Raw genomic sequence first — 16,886 nt, 5'->3', positions numbered from 1 at the left:
TCTCTCCTCATCTGTCTCTATAGGGCTCAGTGCCGTCTCTCCTCATCTGTCTCTATAGGGCTCAGTGCCGTCTCTCCTCATCTGTCTCTATAGGGCTCAGTGCCGTCTCTCCTCATCTGTCTCTAATAGGGTCAGTGGCCGTCTCTCCTCTCTGTCTCTATAGGGCTCAGTGCCGTCTCTCCTCATCTGTCTCTATAGGGCTCAGTGGCTCGTCTCTCCTCATCTGTCTCTATAGGGCTCAGTGCCGTCTCTCCTCATCTGTCTCTATAGGGCTCAGTGCCGTCTCTCCTCATCTGTCTCTATAGGGCTCAGTGCCGTCTCTCCTCATCTGTCTATAGGACTGAGCTCCATTAGGGCTACTGCTGCTTCATATAACTACTTCCTTTAAACAAACAGCTTCTGACCAGAGCCCAGCACCCTCCCTCCTATACACCTCTGATCTCTCTGGATTTTCTATTGACCTCCATAGAAACCAAAACACTTTGGAAGAGGGGTTGTGTCAGTGCTGAGACTGTATTTTAGATGAGAGTGGCATTTGAAGGGGGGAAATTGTGCAGGGACATGTGGGCATCCAGGGACTGTTTATGGTGAAATGACGGCGTGGTCATTTATTTTTACGTCATTTAGCAGACGCTCTTATCCAGAGAGACTTACAGTAGGGAGTGCACACATTTTCATACTTTTTTGGTACTGGTTCCCTGTGGGAATCAAACTCCCAACCCCGGCGTAATAAGCACCATGCTCTACTAACTGAGCCACACGTGATCACGGGTTACTAACACGGGTTCCTCTGGGTGCTGATGTCTGCCAAGTCATGGACACCACAGAATGTGTGGCGTTATAGAGAAGCGTTGAAGAAACAACACATTTGATCTGAACATCCATTTCAACACAATAATACATGAATATATAATAAAGATGTTTTGGTGAAATGATGATAATGGCAATGATATGAACTACATTATCAGGCAGAGAAATATGCAAGACTAGAAGTCATTACCCTTTGATTGAATATAATGTTGATCAGAGTAGTGTAAATGTGATGGCCCGTTTGGCTCACATGCCGACTAGACCAAGCATGCGCGTGCGTCCGCCATTGAAATATCAACATTAACTCTGAACCAGCTATATTAATTTGGGGACAGGTCGAAACACAAGAAACATTCATGGACATTTAGCTCGCTAGCTTGATGTTGCTAGCTTGATGTTGCTAGCTAATTTGTCCTCGGATACAAACATTGGGTTTTATTTTACCTGAAATGCACAAGGTACTTTTTTTCTGTATCTTTGTAGAATTTTGACCCATTTTGAGTCTCTACTACGACAGTTAATCCACAGATGAAAGGGGAAACATGGTTAGTTTCTAGTAATCTCTTCTATCTTCTTCTTTTTCTGTGGACTTTATATGGCGGTTGGCAACCAACTTTAAGGTGCATTAACACCACCAACTGGAATGGAGTGTGGACCTCAGTTCATCTTTCAATCACCCACGCGGGTATATGCTCCTAAAAACCAATGAGGAGATGGGAGTTTTATTTTAGCGCCTGGCTACGCAGACGCCTGTTGAAGCACGCGAGCAGTTAGAATGAAATGATTGAATAACATGTATGTGTAAATGTATTTTGCAACGCTTGCACACGTAACGCGGGCGATGTGGTCATCATGTCAGTCAGATCAGAGAAACATGTCTCTCTCTCTGTTTAGCCTGAGTCCTCAGAGCCTTCAGCAGCACACAAACTACAAGCCCCTAAAAGTAAAATCTGCAGTAAAACACAGCAAGGCTTTTTTTTCTAGCCCTCTTGGTGAACATGTTCATGGGAAGAGAGCAAGTCTGTTAATCTTGGCTGCTCTAGTCAAGCAGAGACGGATACAAACACACATTCCAATCAGAAGGGGATGGAGTGTCTCCTCTCTTTAGTTGGCTCTGCTTTGTTTGCAATTACTGGCTATTCTTGCCCACTTCAATCTCAAACAGCGATTTTAAGGGTGCACCGTAATTACAATTTAGAGATCATGCTCTGTAATTTCTTTAATTCTACCTTTTAAAGTTTTGTGCTCTCTAAATTGATGGGAAAACAATGGAGTGAGATTGAAGGTTTCTTTTAAACAAGCCCAGATCTTCTGTCCAACTGGCCTGAATGATTCAGAAATATTTCTGCCGTTTCTGTGACAACCAAAGACATTTGTCTTCTGTTGTAAGACTTCAGGGACCATTCTCGTTTGGAGCGGTGACCTCATGATTACTGTATTTCCATTAATTTGTATGAGAAGAGAGAGAAAGAGGTGCTGGATTAACAGAGCAGAGCCCAGAGCACAGATGAGACCCTCACACAGCACAGCCCTTTCTCTCCTTGGTTGTTGTACTTTATGCTCTGGTGTTTACTCACACTGTTAGGAATCCAGTGAAGTCATCCATCTGATATCTGATATGGCACTCCCATGGCTGAGATTAAGCTCCATATTTGTCATGGTTTTGGCCAAATATGCACAGAGCACATTGACCCACTTACACTCTCAAGGTCTCAAATTCAAGTGTGAGTGTTTTGGGTAACGCTTTATTTCACATAACTAATTTTCTTATTACTGCAATATATTAACAGTAAGTAATGAATTGTTGTGATTTATAAACAACATGTACACTGCTACAAGTATACCCTCACCCAAACAATCACAAAGACTTCAATCTGTTGGATGCTGATGTATTGTCCATGTTACGGCTGGGGAGTTTCATGTGTTGTATCCTGTCTGTCTATCAGGCGAGTGGGCGGTCCGAGGGTGACGATGACTGCCAACAAAAGTTCCAAGGCTGCACCCCGAGCAAGAGGGGCTAATGTGCCCCGGGACATCCCCGACAGGTCAGTTACATCCCCACCAGCCTCTAAGCCAGGGGGAGGGACAGGGTGGAGGGAAAGGAGATGGCTCTCAACATGCACTATGATGTCAGTAATAACCAGTGCAGGTGCTCATATCCTTTATTGCCTCAGTCAGGACATTTTCTTCAGGTAGTAAAGCTATTTTTGTAAATCTGTACCGTGGGATCCCATTATGTGTCTGTGTTGAGTGATACACTGCATGCAGTAGGTGACATGGCTCATCAAGCCACAGCTGTTAGCGTTACGCAATTATTAATAAGGAAGTACTGATTGTATTCTGCAGTATTCTGTCTGCCTTTTCTCTAGAGCAACAGGGATAGGACTAGTAGTATCTGCTTTTGTAAGCCATCCTCTACATTCTGGAATAGGGCCCCATTCAACAATAAACTCTTTGTGGTCTGAGCAGAGGCTTGTTTGAGTTACCATGTTGAGAGATGACATCTTCCTCCTGGAACAGAGAAACAAACAGGGCTCGTAATGAAAGTGCTGGCGATAGACTGTTCTGTTTTCAGTCTTTCCCTTCAACACTATATATACACACACTGTGTCCACTGAAACTAGGCTTAGAGTGAAGATTTAAGATCTACGGGAACTGGCATCAACTGGCATGGAATGCTTACATCGGACTCACAGGGGTGCAACTGCAAGCCTTCACCATCTGCTACTTGGTGTGTAGTCTGTCAGAATGTTAGTTTACCAAGTGCTACATGTCCTTGTATAACACAGCAGTCAGTGGCTATGGCTCTGACATGTTTTAGTTGGATCTCTTATGTGAATAACCTTGAGAAAGGCTGCCAGTTGGAAGCTAGCTACAGCCCTGGCTGGTACATTCACCCAGTGTGAAAACACCATAGCCTGTGAGGAGTTTAAACATGACTACCACTGACAGATATATTTTTTAAGATAAATAGATTTTGTGCTGAGTAGTTGTTTTTCTGTTACCTCACCATGTCTCCTGAGTTAGCACCTTTTTTTCTAAGAGTGTATCTATCTAGAACCTAAAAAGGTTATTCTGCTGTCGCTATAGGAGAACCATTTGAAGAACCCTTTTTGGTTCCATGTAGGACCCTTTCCACAGAGTGTTCTACATGAAACCCAAAAGGGTTCTACTTGGAACCAAAAAGTGTTCTCCCTGGAACCAGAAAGGGTTCTCCTATGGGGACACCTGAAGAACCCTTTTGGAACCTTTTATTTTAAGAGTGTAGTTAGCCCAGGTCTCTTTATGATAATCTACTCAGGTTACATCAAGTGTTTGAATCTAATAACTGTACCCCATCGCTCATCTAACAACCCCATTCGAGATAAAGACAGTTCTCTAGAAACAATAACACTCCCTATCTCTGTTACCATCAACACTCACACATTATGTTTGTAGCGTTTTGACTTATTAAAAATTGCACAAAGTTAAGATGATTTAAGAGAAGAAACTGTCATTTATACACAGAGAGAGCACAGTTATATACTTGCCCCCAACTTCCCACAAGTCTCTACCCCCCCCCCCAAAAAAAGAATGATTCTGTCGGTAAATTCACTTGGCAGGAAAGAATTCTGAGAAGACAACTTCTCATAAGATCTGGGAGGGGTGCAGTAGGGCTTTGATGGGCACTTCTTTTAATAGAAAAGATTATTGCTGAGAAAATAAATTAAGTCACTGGAAAGCTGGATATAAATCTATAAAAAGGTAAAAGGCAATGAAATAAAACACATTTATGAAAGGAAGAGGGAGTGTGTCTTGAGGGTGAAGCTCAAAGTGAAATGGAGCGGATGTTAATGGCTTCTCTTTTTTTCTTTTTGAAAATCTATCTATTTATCTGGGTTACTGGAAGCCCTCCTGTTGTGGCCCGGTCTATCAACAGAACAGGAAGTGACCTGTGGTTGATATGATGTGCCCTGGCTGGAGGACAGTGGGTCCAGGACCCAGAAGCCAGGCCGTAATTGGCACCCAGCTCAGTACATGTGTGGCCGCCACAGTTGAAGCTGCCCAGCGCCAGAGCCAGGCTTGTTTTAACAGGCCCAGTCCTGACCACCAGAACACCCCCACAGACCCCAACCACAACGCAGCTATCCGTACTGGAGAATTCTGCACTTGATGTTTTCCTTTTGTGTGAAAAGGAACTTACAGGGGCTTAATACTGCAGTCAAACCAGCTTTTTATGACTCCTGGAGTAATCTTGGCCAAGGCGTGCCTAAGGGGGTATTTTTGAACGCGCACTGTTATTCTACCGGCTGATTCAACGTATAATGGTCTGATGGCTGGATATGGGGTGTTTGAATCGATATATTACACAGGGTCTGTTGCTATTTGAAATACATCTACAGTGATTTTACACTGGGGCAGTTTTGACTATCACAATGTAATGGCTGCTGCTAGGTCAAACAAGAACCAGACTGAATTTAGACTAAACTAAAATATAAATGCAACCATTTCAACGATTTTACTGAGTTATAGTTCATATAAGGAAATCAGTCAATTGAAATAATTTTTTTAGGTCCTAATCTATGGATTTCATCTATGGGCAGGGGCGCAGCCATGGTTGGGCCTGGGAGGGCATAGGCCTGCCCACTTGGGAGCCAGGTGTAACGCAGGTCAACTAATGTTGAATACTTGTTATCACGTTTCAGGTAAGACCCAAATGCAGACTGTGTTGAAGTAACAATGTTTATTGCAACAACAGGGGCAGGCAAATTACAGGTCAAGGCATGCAGGGATCGATACTCCAGAATAGTGGCAAAGGCACAGGACTGCAGGCAGGCTCAGGGTCAGGTCAGGCAGGGGTCGATAATCCAGAGTAGTGGCAAAGACCCAGGACGGAAGGCAAGTTCAGGGTCAAGGGCAGACTGCGTAGTCGGGCAGGCGGGCTCAGAGACAGGACAAGCAAGGGACAAAACCAGGGGGGCGAGAAAAAGCAAGACTGGGGAAAAGCAGGAGCTGAGAAAACCGCTGGTTGACTTGACAAACAAGATGAACTGGCAACAGACAAACAGAGAACACAGGTATATATACACAGGGGATAATGGGGAAGATGGGCGACACCTGGAGGGGGGTGGAGACAATCACAATGACAGGTGAAACAGATCAGGGCGTGACAATTGTTACTAGTGAGATTCCAGCAACCAATCATATTATATTATATTGTGATATGTTTAAAAGCTTACAGCTATTACAAATCATCTGTCAGAAGCTGCATGACGAGCAGTTTATTTTGAGCCAATCAAAACTCAATATTCTCTCTTAGTCCCTCTCCTAACCTCACGCTCTATACCAGTTGGCTCCAACATGTTGAAAAGGAGCTAGAATGGAACATGAAGAGCTACCACCATTCTATGGAAGAAAAACTATGTTTCAAATCGAAGTGAGAAGTTGTACAAAACTGAACTAAAAAGACAGAACCAGATATTAACACTTACTTATCTATCCAAACGTACTGTGAAGGGGTTGAGGGAAAGATTGACCCCGGGATTTGGTTAGGTTTAATAAGGAGAACGAGCCGCTAGCGATTAGACTAGCTAAGCTATTGCTAGCGTTTTGTGCGTGTTCATACTGAACCTAGCATATGCACTAGCCGTTAACATTTAGGCTAGCTCAGCTATCGATCAATTGAAATAGCAAACATTAGTGATCATGCTAATCCTGCATGGCGAACTATTTTAGTTTTCATACTTTTATAAAATGTGATTAGCTATTATCATAATCCATGTTGGTACACAGTTATGTTTTAGATGACTTTATAAGAAATGGTGTAATAGTGTGTAAGCATGAGTACTTCCATTTGCTCAGGCTAGTCTATTGTTCAGTCACTCTGGTGCTGTAGTTGTGTAAAGTCCTTTGCTTGCTCAGTGTCTAGATTATTGTAGTTGAGTTCACTTTGAGTTTAGCCGCTTGCTGTCTAGTTAAAGTGTAAAGGTATTTGTGACTCCGTTTTATTTTAATTATTCTGTAAGAGATTAAAGCGAAGAGCTATATTAATGTTAGTATGAAGGTACTCATGTTATTACACTGCTCAAAAAAAATAAATGGAACACTTAAACAACACAATGTACTCCAAGTCAATCAACTCTTCTGTGAAATCAGAACTGTCCACTTAGGAAGCAACACTGATTGACAATACATTTCACATGCTGTTGTGCAAATGGAATAGACAAAAGGTGGAAATGATGGCAATTAGCAAGACACACCCCAAAAAAGGAGTGGATTCTGCAGATGGTGACCACTAGACCCACCTTTCTCAGTTTCCTATGCTTCCCTGGCTGATGTTTTGGTCCACTTTTGAATGCTGGCGGTGCTCTCACTCTAGTGGTAGCATGAGACGGAGTCTACAACCACACAAGGTGGCTCAGGTAGTGCAGTTCATCCAGGATGGGCACATCAATGCGCAGCTGTGGCAAAAAAGGTTTGCTGTGTCTGTCAGCGTAGTGTCCAGAGCATGGAGGCGCTACCAGGAGCCAGGCCAAGTACATCAGGAACGTGAGGAGGCCGTAGGAGGGCAACAACCCAGCAGCAGGGACCGCTACCTCCGCCTTTGGTGCAAGGAGTGCACTGCCAGGCGCCTGCAAAATGACCTCCAGCAGGCCACAAATGTGCATGTGTCTGCTCAAACGGTCAGAAAAACAGACTCCATGAGCGGTGGTATGAGGGCAGACGTCCACAGGTTGGGGGTTGTGCTTACAGCCCAACACCGTGCAGGACGTTTGGCATTTGCCAGAGAACACCAAGATTGGCAAATTCGCCACTGGCGCCCTGGTGCTCTTACACAGATGATAGCAGGTTCACACACTGAGCACATGAGCACATGTGACAGACGTGACAGAAGTCTGGAGACGCACGTGGAGAATGTTCTGCTGCCTGCAACATCCTCCAGCATGACCGGTTTGGCGATGGTCAGTCATGGTGTGGGGTGGCATTTTCTTTGTGGAGGCCGCACAGCCCTCCATGTGCCCGCCAGAGGTAGCCTGACTGCCATTAGGTACCGAGATGAGATCCTCAGACCCCTTGTGAGACCATATGCTGACACATGCACATTTGTGGCCTGCTGGAGGTCATTTTGCAGGGCTTCTGGCATGTGCACCTCCTTGCACAAAGGCGAGGTAGCGGTCCTGCGCCTGGGGTTGTTGCCCTCCTACGGCCTCCTCCACGTCTCCTGATGTACTGGCCTGTCTCCTGGTAGCGCCTCCCATGCTCTTGGACACTACGCTGACAGACACAGCAAACCTTTTTGCCACAGCTCGCATTGATGTGCTATCCTGGATGAACTGCACTACTGAGCCACTTGTGTGGGTTTGTAGACCTCCGTCTCATGCTACACTAGAGTGAGAGCACCGCCAGCATTCAAAAGTGACCAAAACAATCAGCCAGGAAGCATAGGAACTGAAAGTGGTCTGTGGTCACCACCTCAGAAATCACTCCTTTTTTGGGCGTGTGTCTTGCTAATTGCCTATAATTTCACCTTTTGTCTATTCCATTTGCACGAACAGCATGTGAAATGTATTGTCAATCAGTGTTTCTTCCTAAGTGTGGACAGTTTGATTTCACAGAAGTGTGACTTGACTTGGAGTTACATTGTGTTGTTTAAGTGTTCCCTTTATTTTTTTGAGCAGTGTATATATTGTGTGATCCTGTTTGTAAAACAGCCGCCCGAATCCAGGACATCCATGAGAAAATTTGCATGCAAAGAGGTATTTTTCCTTTTCCTTGGAGGACACGGAATTTGCACTGCAATACAACGGTCTGGTGGGACTCTTTGTTGCAAGACAGCATTGCACCATACACTGCAGTGGGACTGTCATAAGCATATGCCACATTTAAACACCTTACAGTGTTTTTTGATATGCAGTCACTCACATTTGATTCCATCTCATAGTGGTTTATAAGTCAGTATTTGTGAACTGGGTTGTGTTTTTCTGTGGATTCGGATGTGGAGGTCTTGGGCTGGCATGGTTGCACGTGGTCTGCAGGTGTGAGGTTGGTTGGACTTACTACCAAATTCTCTAAAATTATGTTGGAGGTGGCTTATGGCAGAGAAATTAACATTACAGTATCTGGCAACAGCTCTTGTGGACATTCCTACAGTCAGCATGCCAAATGCACACTCCCTCAAAATATCTGTGGCATTGTGTTGTGTGACAAAACTACACATTTTAGAGTGGCCTTTTATTTCCCCCAACACAAGGTGCACCTGTGTAATGATCATGCTGTTTAATCAGCTTCTTGATATGCTACACCTGTCAGGTGGATGGATTAAATTGGCAAAGTAGAAGTGCTCACTGACAGAGATGTAAACAAATTTGTACACAAATGTGAGAGAAATAAGCTTTTTGTGCATATGGAACATTTCTGGGATCTTTTATTTCWGKTCATGAAACATGGGACCAACACTTTACATGTTGCGTTTATATTTTTTGTTCAGTATATAATGTGCATTTGGCGCAATACTGTGGATATATACCATACAGTTTGATTTAAAGGCCATTAGCAATAATGTTTCCCCAGCAGGAGCTTATTGTTGAACATTGATCCATCAAAATGCTTTCTAGATATATTCTTATAAATTAATGTGGCAAATCAAAACTACATGTAAATTAATTACAGAACTGATCAATGGGGTTCAACCTTGAGAATGTTGGTTACTAAAACTCAACCGTCCTCTTGCTATTTTCACCCTTGTTTGGTCTTTATCCATTTGCTTTCCCTTGAAACCATATCGCATATGTTTCCATTTTAGACACACTGGATAATTGGACGTAACTTTGGACTTTTACCACAGTCAACTGGAACGTGATCTAGCTAGCACTATTCTGTAAAACGATGATGTATGAATAGCTTCATCCAGGACACTGCTCATTATGGTCCTGMACTAGACTTAAACCGTGTCCAGGAAACTTAACCTATGAGTCCAGCCTCTGGACTGGGTTTAATGAGAGAACCCTGAGTCCAAACCAGGCATGTGGGGCCAGTTTCACTCCCCTCTACCTCATTATAAGAAACCAAGCAGTTTCAACTGGAGAAGTTAGATACAGTAGTCCCTTAGAGATAATCTGTAGTGATCTGGTTCTCATACATACTGTACTGTCTATGGCATTGTTCCTACATGCTGATTGATGGTATGGGTTAATCTGTCAAGTTCCACGGGTTAACTCACTTACCAGGAGCCATTTTAGTGGAGTATCATACACTGTCTTCAGAAAGTATTCACACCCCTTGACTTTTTCCACATTTTGGTGTGTTACTGCCTGAATTTAAAATGTATTACATTTAGATTTGTTTTTGTCACTGGCCTACACACAATACCCCACAATGTCAAAGTGGATTGATCTTTTCAGAAATGTTTACAAATTAATTAATAATGAAAATCTGAAATGTCTTGAGTCAATAAGTATTCAACCCCTTTGTTATGGCTAGCTTACAGTAATAAGTTCAGGAGTAAAAATGCACTTAATAAGTTGCATTTTTAATGACTACCTCATCTCTGTACCCCACACATACAATTATTTGTAAGGTCCCTCAGTCAAGCAGTGAATTTCAAACAGATTCAACCACAAAGACCAGGGAGGTTTTCCAATGCTTCGCAAAATAAGGGCACCTATTGGTACTTGGGACAAATAAAAAAAGCAGACATTGAATATCCTTTTGCGCATGGTAAAGTTATTAATTAGACCTTGGATGGTGTATCAATACACCCAGGCACTACAAAGATACAGGCGTCCTTCCTAAACTCTATTACCGGAGAGGAAGGAAACCGCTCAGGGATTTCACCAACTTTAAAACAGTTACAGAGTTTTAATGGCTGTGATAGGAGAAAACTGAGGATGGTTACTCCACAAAACAAACCTAATTTACAGAGTGAAAAGAAGGAAGCCTGTACAGAATAAAAATATTCCAAAACATGCATCCTGTTTGCAACAAGGCACTAAAATAATACTGCAGAAAATGTGGCAAAGCAATTACCTTTTTGCCCTGAATACATATTATGTTTCGGTCAAATCCAACACAACACATTGCTGAGTACCACTCTCCATATTTTCAAGCATAGTGGTGGCTGCATCATGTTATGGGTATGCTTGTAATCGTTCCGGACTGGGACGTTTTTCAGGATAAAAAAGAAACGGAGTGGAGCTTAAGTACAAGCAAAATCCTAGAGGAAAACCTGGTTTAGTCTGCTTTCCGTCAGACACTGAGAGATTAATTCACCTTTCAGCAGGACAACAACCTAAAACACAAGGCCAAATCTACACTGGAGTTACTTACCAAGAAGACCGTGAATGTTCCTGAGTGGCCAAGTTACAGTTTTGACTTAAATTTACTTGAAAATCTATGGCAACACCTGAAAATGGTTGTCTAGCAATGATCAACAACCAGTTTGACAGAGCTTGAAGAATTTTGGAAATAATAATGTGCAAATGTTGCATAATCCAAGTGTAATCGCTGCTAAAGGTGCTTCTACAAAGTATTGACTCAGGGTTGTGAATACTTATGTAAATTAGATATTTCTGCATTTCATTTTCATACATTCGCATAAATGTCTAAAAATATGTTTTCACTTTGTCATTATGGGGTATTATGGGTGAGAAAAAACATCTATGTAATCAATTTTGAATTCAGGCTGTAACACAACAAAATGTGGAATAAGTCAAGGGGTATGAATACTTTCTGAAGGCACTGTAATTGAAAGACTTATTCTCCCTCATATTGTTATTTGTTCTATAATAGGCCTACCCTACACTCTTAGAACCCTTTCCACAGAGAGTACTACATGGAACCCAAAAAGGTTTTACCTGGAACCAAAAAGGTTCTACCTGGCACCGAAAAGGGTTCTCCTATGGGACAGATGAAGAACCCCGTTTTCTAAGAGTGTATGTTTAGTATGGGAAATTGAAATTTTTTGACCTTCATATGTGTACAGTTCAGTAATGCTATTGAACTGGCTCCATTTACCTTCATATGTGTACAGTTCAGTAATGCTATTGAACTGGCTCCATTTACCTTCATATGTGTACAGTTCAGTAATGCTATTGAACTGGCTCCATTTACCTTCATATGTGTACAGTTCAGTAATGCTATTGAACTGGCTCCATTTAATTTATTATATTTACGTTATGGCTTAATCAAGCTTTAAAGGGCATTCTTTAGTTAATACTTAACTTTTCCTATCTTGCTGCTTTCTTCACTTCTTTGGGCTGTAACTATAATGACAAAACCTTTCCTGCTTTCCAAACAGACTGTAGGGGCCTAAGTATAGGTGTGTTCTGTCAACTCTACTGGATTTGAACCCGTAATGCTTGTTTAGAATTTAGAATGTACAATTTTAATTGTTTGAGTAGGAGGCAGGCAACTTGGACAAAGCAGTTTGTCAGGAGGAGTTAGGTCACTGACACAGTGAGTCAGAGTCAGACAGTCGGTGATCAGGTGATCAGGTGCTGTACAGCTCTCTCCCCAGTAGTCCCCACCCTCGTGTGAAAGACAGAGCCCAGAGGTGTGAAGAGATCTGTCCCAACCTGCACCTTGGATCACAGCCATCACTTCCTCCCAGCCCAGCTCAGCTCACACTTGTTATTCTAACCGTTGCTAGCTGTGACATCAGATCCCCACCACCGCCTTGGGTTTCGCAAGCCTCAGTCAGGAGCCAAGTTCAGAAAGTTCCCAAAGTCTTCTGAGTCGGGTAGAAACGGAAGAGTCAGAGATGGGTGAGAAAGAGTGTGTTTCTCTCTGTGAAAAGCCCAAATGAGGTCAGCAGCAGGGTGTTTAATCCACATTGCTCAGCATTGAGCAGCAGCAGCGTTGCGTRAGCGGCGGTGTGAGGTGAACAATGGACCAGTCTGTAATGAGCCAGGGGCCGGGCCGGTGTCCACTCTGTGAGGCTGTTAGCTGTTAGCATCAGGAAACACAGACAACTCTCCCAGGACTAGTGTGGTAAGCTGCTGATGAAGGTAAGACCTAAGAGCGTCTCATCTGTCTCTCAGCGTGGTGTATTCCCATGGCTTTGTGTGTTGGAGTCTACATACATACATTCTACCCAAATCATTTTAATTATGTGGAAAAATCCACACATGCATTTTTACTGTAGATATGTATTTGCTTTGGCATCAAACAGGGATCCCATACTGCCAAAGTTATGTCACATTACTGGGTATTTTCCATCGGTTATTTTACATGAGTGGTCAAAGTTTTCATGTTGCCTATTATCTTAGAAATACATTCTGGCATTGAAGGGTTTTCCTTTCTTTTCTTTCTTCTCTAAAGAGAGAGTTTTCTCCTTCTGTTGCCCTGTAAACTTTAGCTGCTATGATTAATCTTCCACTGGTAAGCTGAATACACCTGAGGTAACCACTGGTATTCCACTCCTAGTTTCTCTCAATGTGCAGTCAGCAGTGTTGAGAGGAATTCAGCGCCAGACTCTTCCGAGCTGTTTAGTGAGCTAAATTATTATTTTGGTATTTGGGAGCAAATAAAGTAACGTTGTAAGGAATGGTATCATGATGTTTCTGACCCCCCCCCCCCTACTCTCGTTCCAGGTGCCAGTCTGCGTCCCCACCCCCCATTCTCTCTGCCACACAGGGGCAGTGCCACGCCCCGCTCAGCGACAGCGAGGACAACAGGCAGCACGTCAGATACGTCAAAACAGACGGCAGACTCTTGGGCCGGGCCGGCTGGAGCAGCAAGACCGCTAGCCTCTACAGTGGAGCCTCTCTCTCCTGTGACTTACTGTTCCAGAGCCCACTTACCAAGTCCAAGAGCATTAGCTGCCTGGACAACAAGCTCTCCATCTACAAGCCCTCTGGTGGGGCTCCGGTGGGTCAGGAGGCCCAGGGGGGCCAGGAGGAGCAGAAAGAGAACCAGAAACAGGAGGACCTTCCTGGGGGYGGTGGACTGAGTGGTGGTCCCCTGAGCTGGAGCACCCTCTCCCTGGGACCTTCATCCAACCACAGCCACAAGCGCACCCTCTCTCTCAGCCGCCCCGTGTCAGMGACATCCTCTGTGGCCATCCGTAAGAAGATCTCAGAATGGGAGTGCAGGAGGGTGGCTCTGCCTAGGATGAGCCTGTGTCTGGAGAAGAGGCCTGTAGGTGAGCGTGTGGGCGGCAGCGAGGGCTGCCCCAGCCTCCTCCCCTCACCTTGCAGTGAGAAGACCTTTGACTTCAAGAGCATCCGGAGGATGAGTACGGCTTTCTCAGAGTGCTCCTATCCAGAGACGGAGGAAGAGGAGGCAGCCTCAGACAGGGAGTGTCAGGGCCGCTTCCAGAAGAGGCCAGGAAAGACAGACTCCTCTGCGTTATTCCTGAGCTCCCTGTCTGCTCGGAAGGAAACGTCTGCTGTACTCAATCGGATACAAAAGATTGAGAAGGTGCTGAAGGAGAGCCCCAMCCAGCCACCGCGGTATCTTAGTAACTGCTATGCACCAGACAAAATGAGACAGAAGTGTTTTATGATAGGTGGGGTCGAGGACTTGGACAGTAGGGGCACCAGTAAACGCAGCAGTATATGTTCCGTGGCCACAGAACCAGACGCCCTGCCAGCCTCTGATAAACTCTCCAGACAGAGGTTCAGTGTGAGCTCAACCCGGTCAGAGACCGAGAGCCCAGAGTCCCCCTGTCAACAGACCCCGGAGGGCATGCCAGTCAACCCCCTGCCCAAACCTAAACGCACCTTTGAGTACGACGCCAACCGCAACCACAAGGGAATGTCGCCAATCAACGGACTACCTCCTGGCAGTGCCTCTGAGGAGTCACCACCCCTGCTGCCCACCACTTCAGCACCCAACATGACGCGAAATCTGTCAAAGGACGGGAGCTCCCCCAAGAGACTCCAGGACAGGTGAGAATAGTCACGTCACCTCTAGACGTGTACGCTCTTAGATAAAGGGGTTTGTAATAGGTTATCCAGCTGTCCCCATACGAGAACCCGTTTTGGTTCCAGTTAGAACCCTGTTTGGTTCCAGTTAGAGCCCTTTTAAGTTCCGTCTAGAGCCCTCTGTAGAAAGGGTTCTTTCTACCTGGAACCAAAAGTGTTCTACCTGCAACCAAAAAGGGTTATTCAAAGTGTTCTCCTATGAGGACAGCCAAAGAACTCTTTAAGGTTCTAAATAGCACACTCTGTTCTAAGTGTAGTCTTTTATTGTTATGGCATGTGTCAGTAAGTCCACGGTTCAGTGAACTGATGTTTTGTGTTGTGCTTAGTGCATTCTCAGACAGTAAAAACATGTGTATCTTATCCCCCGGGCCCTTCCTCCCCCTCAGAATCAGCCCTGCTGATCAAACAACATGGCGAACAGGAGATGCTGATTTATGTAGCTGCAAAACAAAACATGGGTCCTGCAGGCTGCAGTAAAAACAGAGAGGCAGTSAATTTGTTTAGTTCCTTTCTGAGAGTTGCACWTGGACGGCTAGAACATTTATTTGTCTTGGATTTGTAAATGTCTCTAGCATGTCCTGAGAATGTTTTTAGGGAGGTAAGGATCATAGACCAAGCGTTTACTTTGTTGGTGTTCAAGTGTATTAAATGATTGGCCTTTTGTCTGGCTCTGGCTGTAGTCAGATAGACAGTAGAGCGGCCTCGCTCACTTCGTAGTGATGCTGCTAACTGAATTGGTTCCACCAAGTCTGCCTCTGTTCAGCGTTTGATAATAAGCATATAAACATTGAATCTGCTGTTAATTTTCTCAAGGCATCAATGTTTTCCTGCATTAGAAAGACAGTATTTTTGGCTTCATATGAAGAGGATCGCATTGTTCTATTGATATTGTTCATAGCTTTTGTTTTTCTGTTTTTTCTAATTTGATTTGTCTAGAATGTTGCCATTGAAATGGAATATGTTAAATTGAGTTTCTGCTGTTTTTCCAGTGTTATTTTGTAATAATGTCAGTCTTTCATTGAACAAACATTAAGTAGCCTAATTGCAATATAAAACAAATTTCAAACGTCAACTACATTAGACAGGGCATTGTGTATCTTAGTATAAGGCCAGGTAACAAACGTCTGCTGTCTGTGAGAAACAAAGTATTACTGTAAATAGGTCTATAACACAGTGCACTGTAATAATGGTTGATATAGAACATCCTTAAATATCACTACTCAGCTCCAGCCAAACTGTTCATGTCCAAGACCATCAATTGTTCTATCCTTGAAGTCCAACAGATTTTCAACAACGTTCCAAGTCACTCTTACATCAAAACAGGACTGTGTTCTTCTTCTATCATGCCTGTTATTTAGCAAAGGCCTACAGTGTATTGTCTTGCCAGTGGACACCGCAAGGTTCCCAGTGTGCCTCCTCATCCTTCTTCATTATGTTGCTATAGAGCTGTGCAGTACAGGCAGCTATTAGCCTGTTATGTCTTTCTGGAACACTTGATATTGTTTATTACCCTCGTTCTTTATCCCCCTTTAAATTGCCTTCAGAGCACAACTTGTTCAGGCCAATGACTAAGGGCAGGGCCTTGCCAGATCCTCTTGATGAGCGGGGAAGAGATCCTTTAATGTCCCTGACTTGGAGTCAGTGTTTAACATTCCTGCGGCAGACGCAATTTCAGAGCATGTTTAAAAGCCATGAGCCGTCAATGGTGTAGGACAGCAGGATAGCAGGCGTGATCTCACTGATCTAATGGAGAGAGACTCCCCCTGTCCTGTCCTGAGCATTCAGAGTCCAGACACACACAAGCTGTCATGCTGTGTACATACGTACAGTACACAGAACTCCAGATTTTTTTGGGGTTGGTGGTAAATATACAGGAAATGACTTTGTGATTGGAGCATATGTTGCTGTCAGTGTAATTAGTTTAGTGGTTCTCTGAACCAGTTCTCTCGCTCTCGCTCTCTCGCTCTCGCTCGCTCAGCTTCATAGAGGGCTGTTGAGGGATGAGGCATATTTGGGTCTCCTTGGAACAGTGGCTTTCATCCTCTTAGGTGGTCCTCGTTGATTGTAATCGGCCAGTAGAGGATGTCAGGATGGAATGAACCAGACCCTCTGGACTGCAGCTCTCCTCTCCACTGTCTCAGCACACAGCCATGCATGATTAAATGCAATATT

At 44.1% G+C, this 16,886-nt stretch overlaps 1 protein-coding gene across 1 annotated transcript in view; it reads left to right on the top strand.

Annotated features, from left to right (window-relative positions):
* Nucleotides 1-16,886, top strand: part of dennd2b (DENN domain containing 2B) — a 105,262-nt gene that overhangs the window by 33,720 nt on the left and 54,656 nt on the right. The window contains exons 2-3 of the mRNA XM_070445480.1: nucleotides 2,757-2,855; nucleotides 13,380-14,678. Coding sequence (XP_070301581.1) covers nucleotides 2,782-2,855; nucleotides 13,380-14,678 — 1,373 coding nt within the window. The 5' untranslated portion in view covers nucleotides 2,757-2,781. The remainder of the gene's footprint in view (nucleotides 1-2,756; nucleotides 2,856-13,379; nucleotides 14,679-16,886) is intronic.

The sequence above is a fragment of the Salvelinus sp. IW2-2015 genome, linkage group LG10 (assembly GCF_002910315.2).
Source record: "Salvelinus sp. IW2-2015 linkage group LG10, ASM291031v2, whole genome shotgun sequence".
NCBI lineage: Eukaryota > Metazoa > Chordata > Actinopteri > Salmoniformes > Salmonidae > Salvelinus > Salvelinus sp. IW2-2015.
This window is presented reverse-complemented; position numbering and strand designations above follow the sequence as displayed.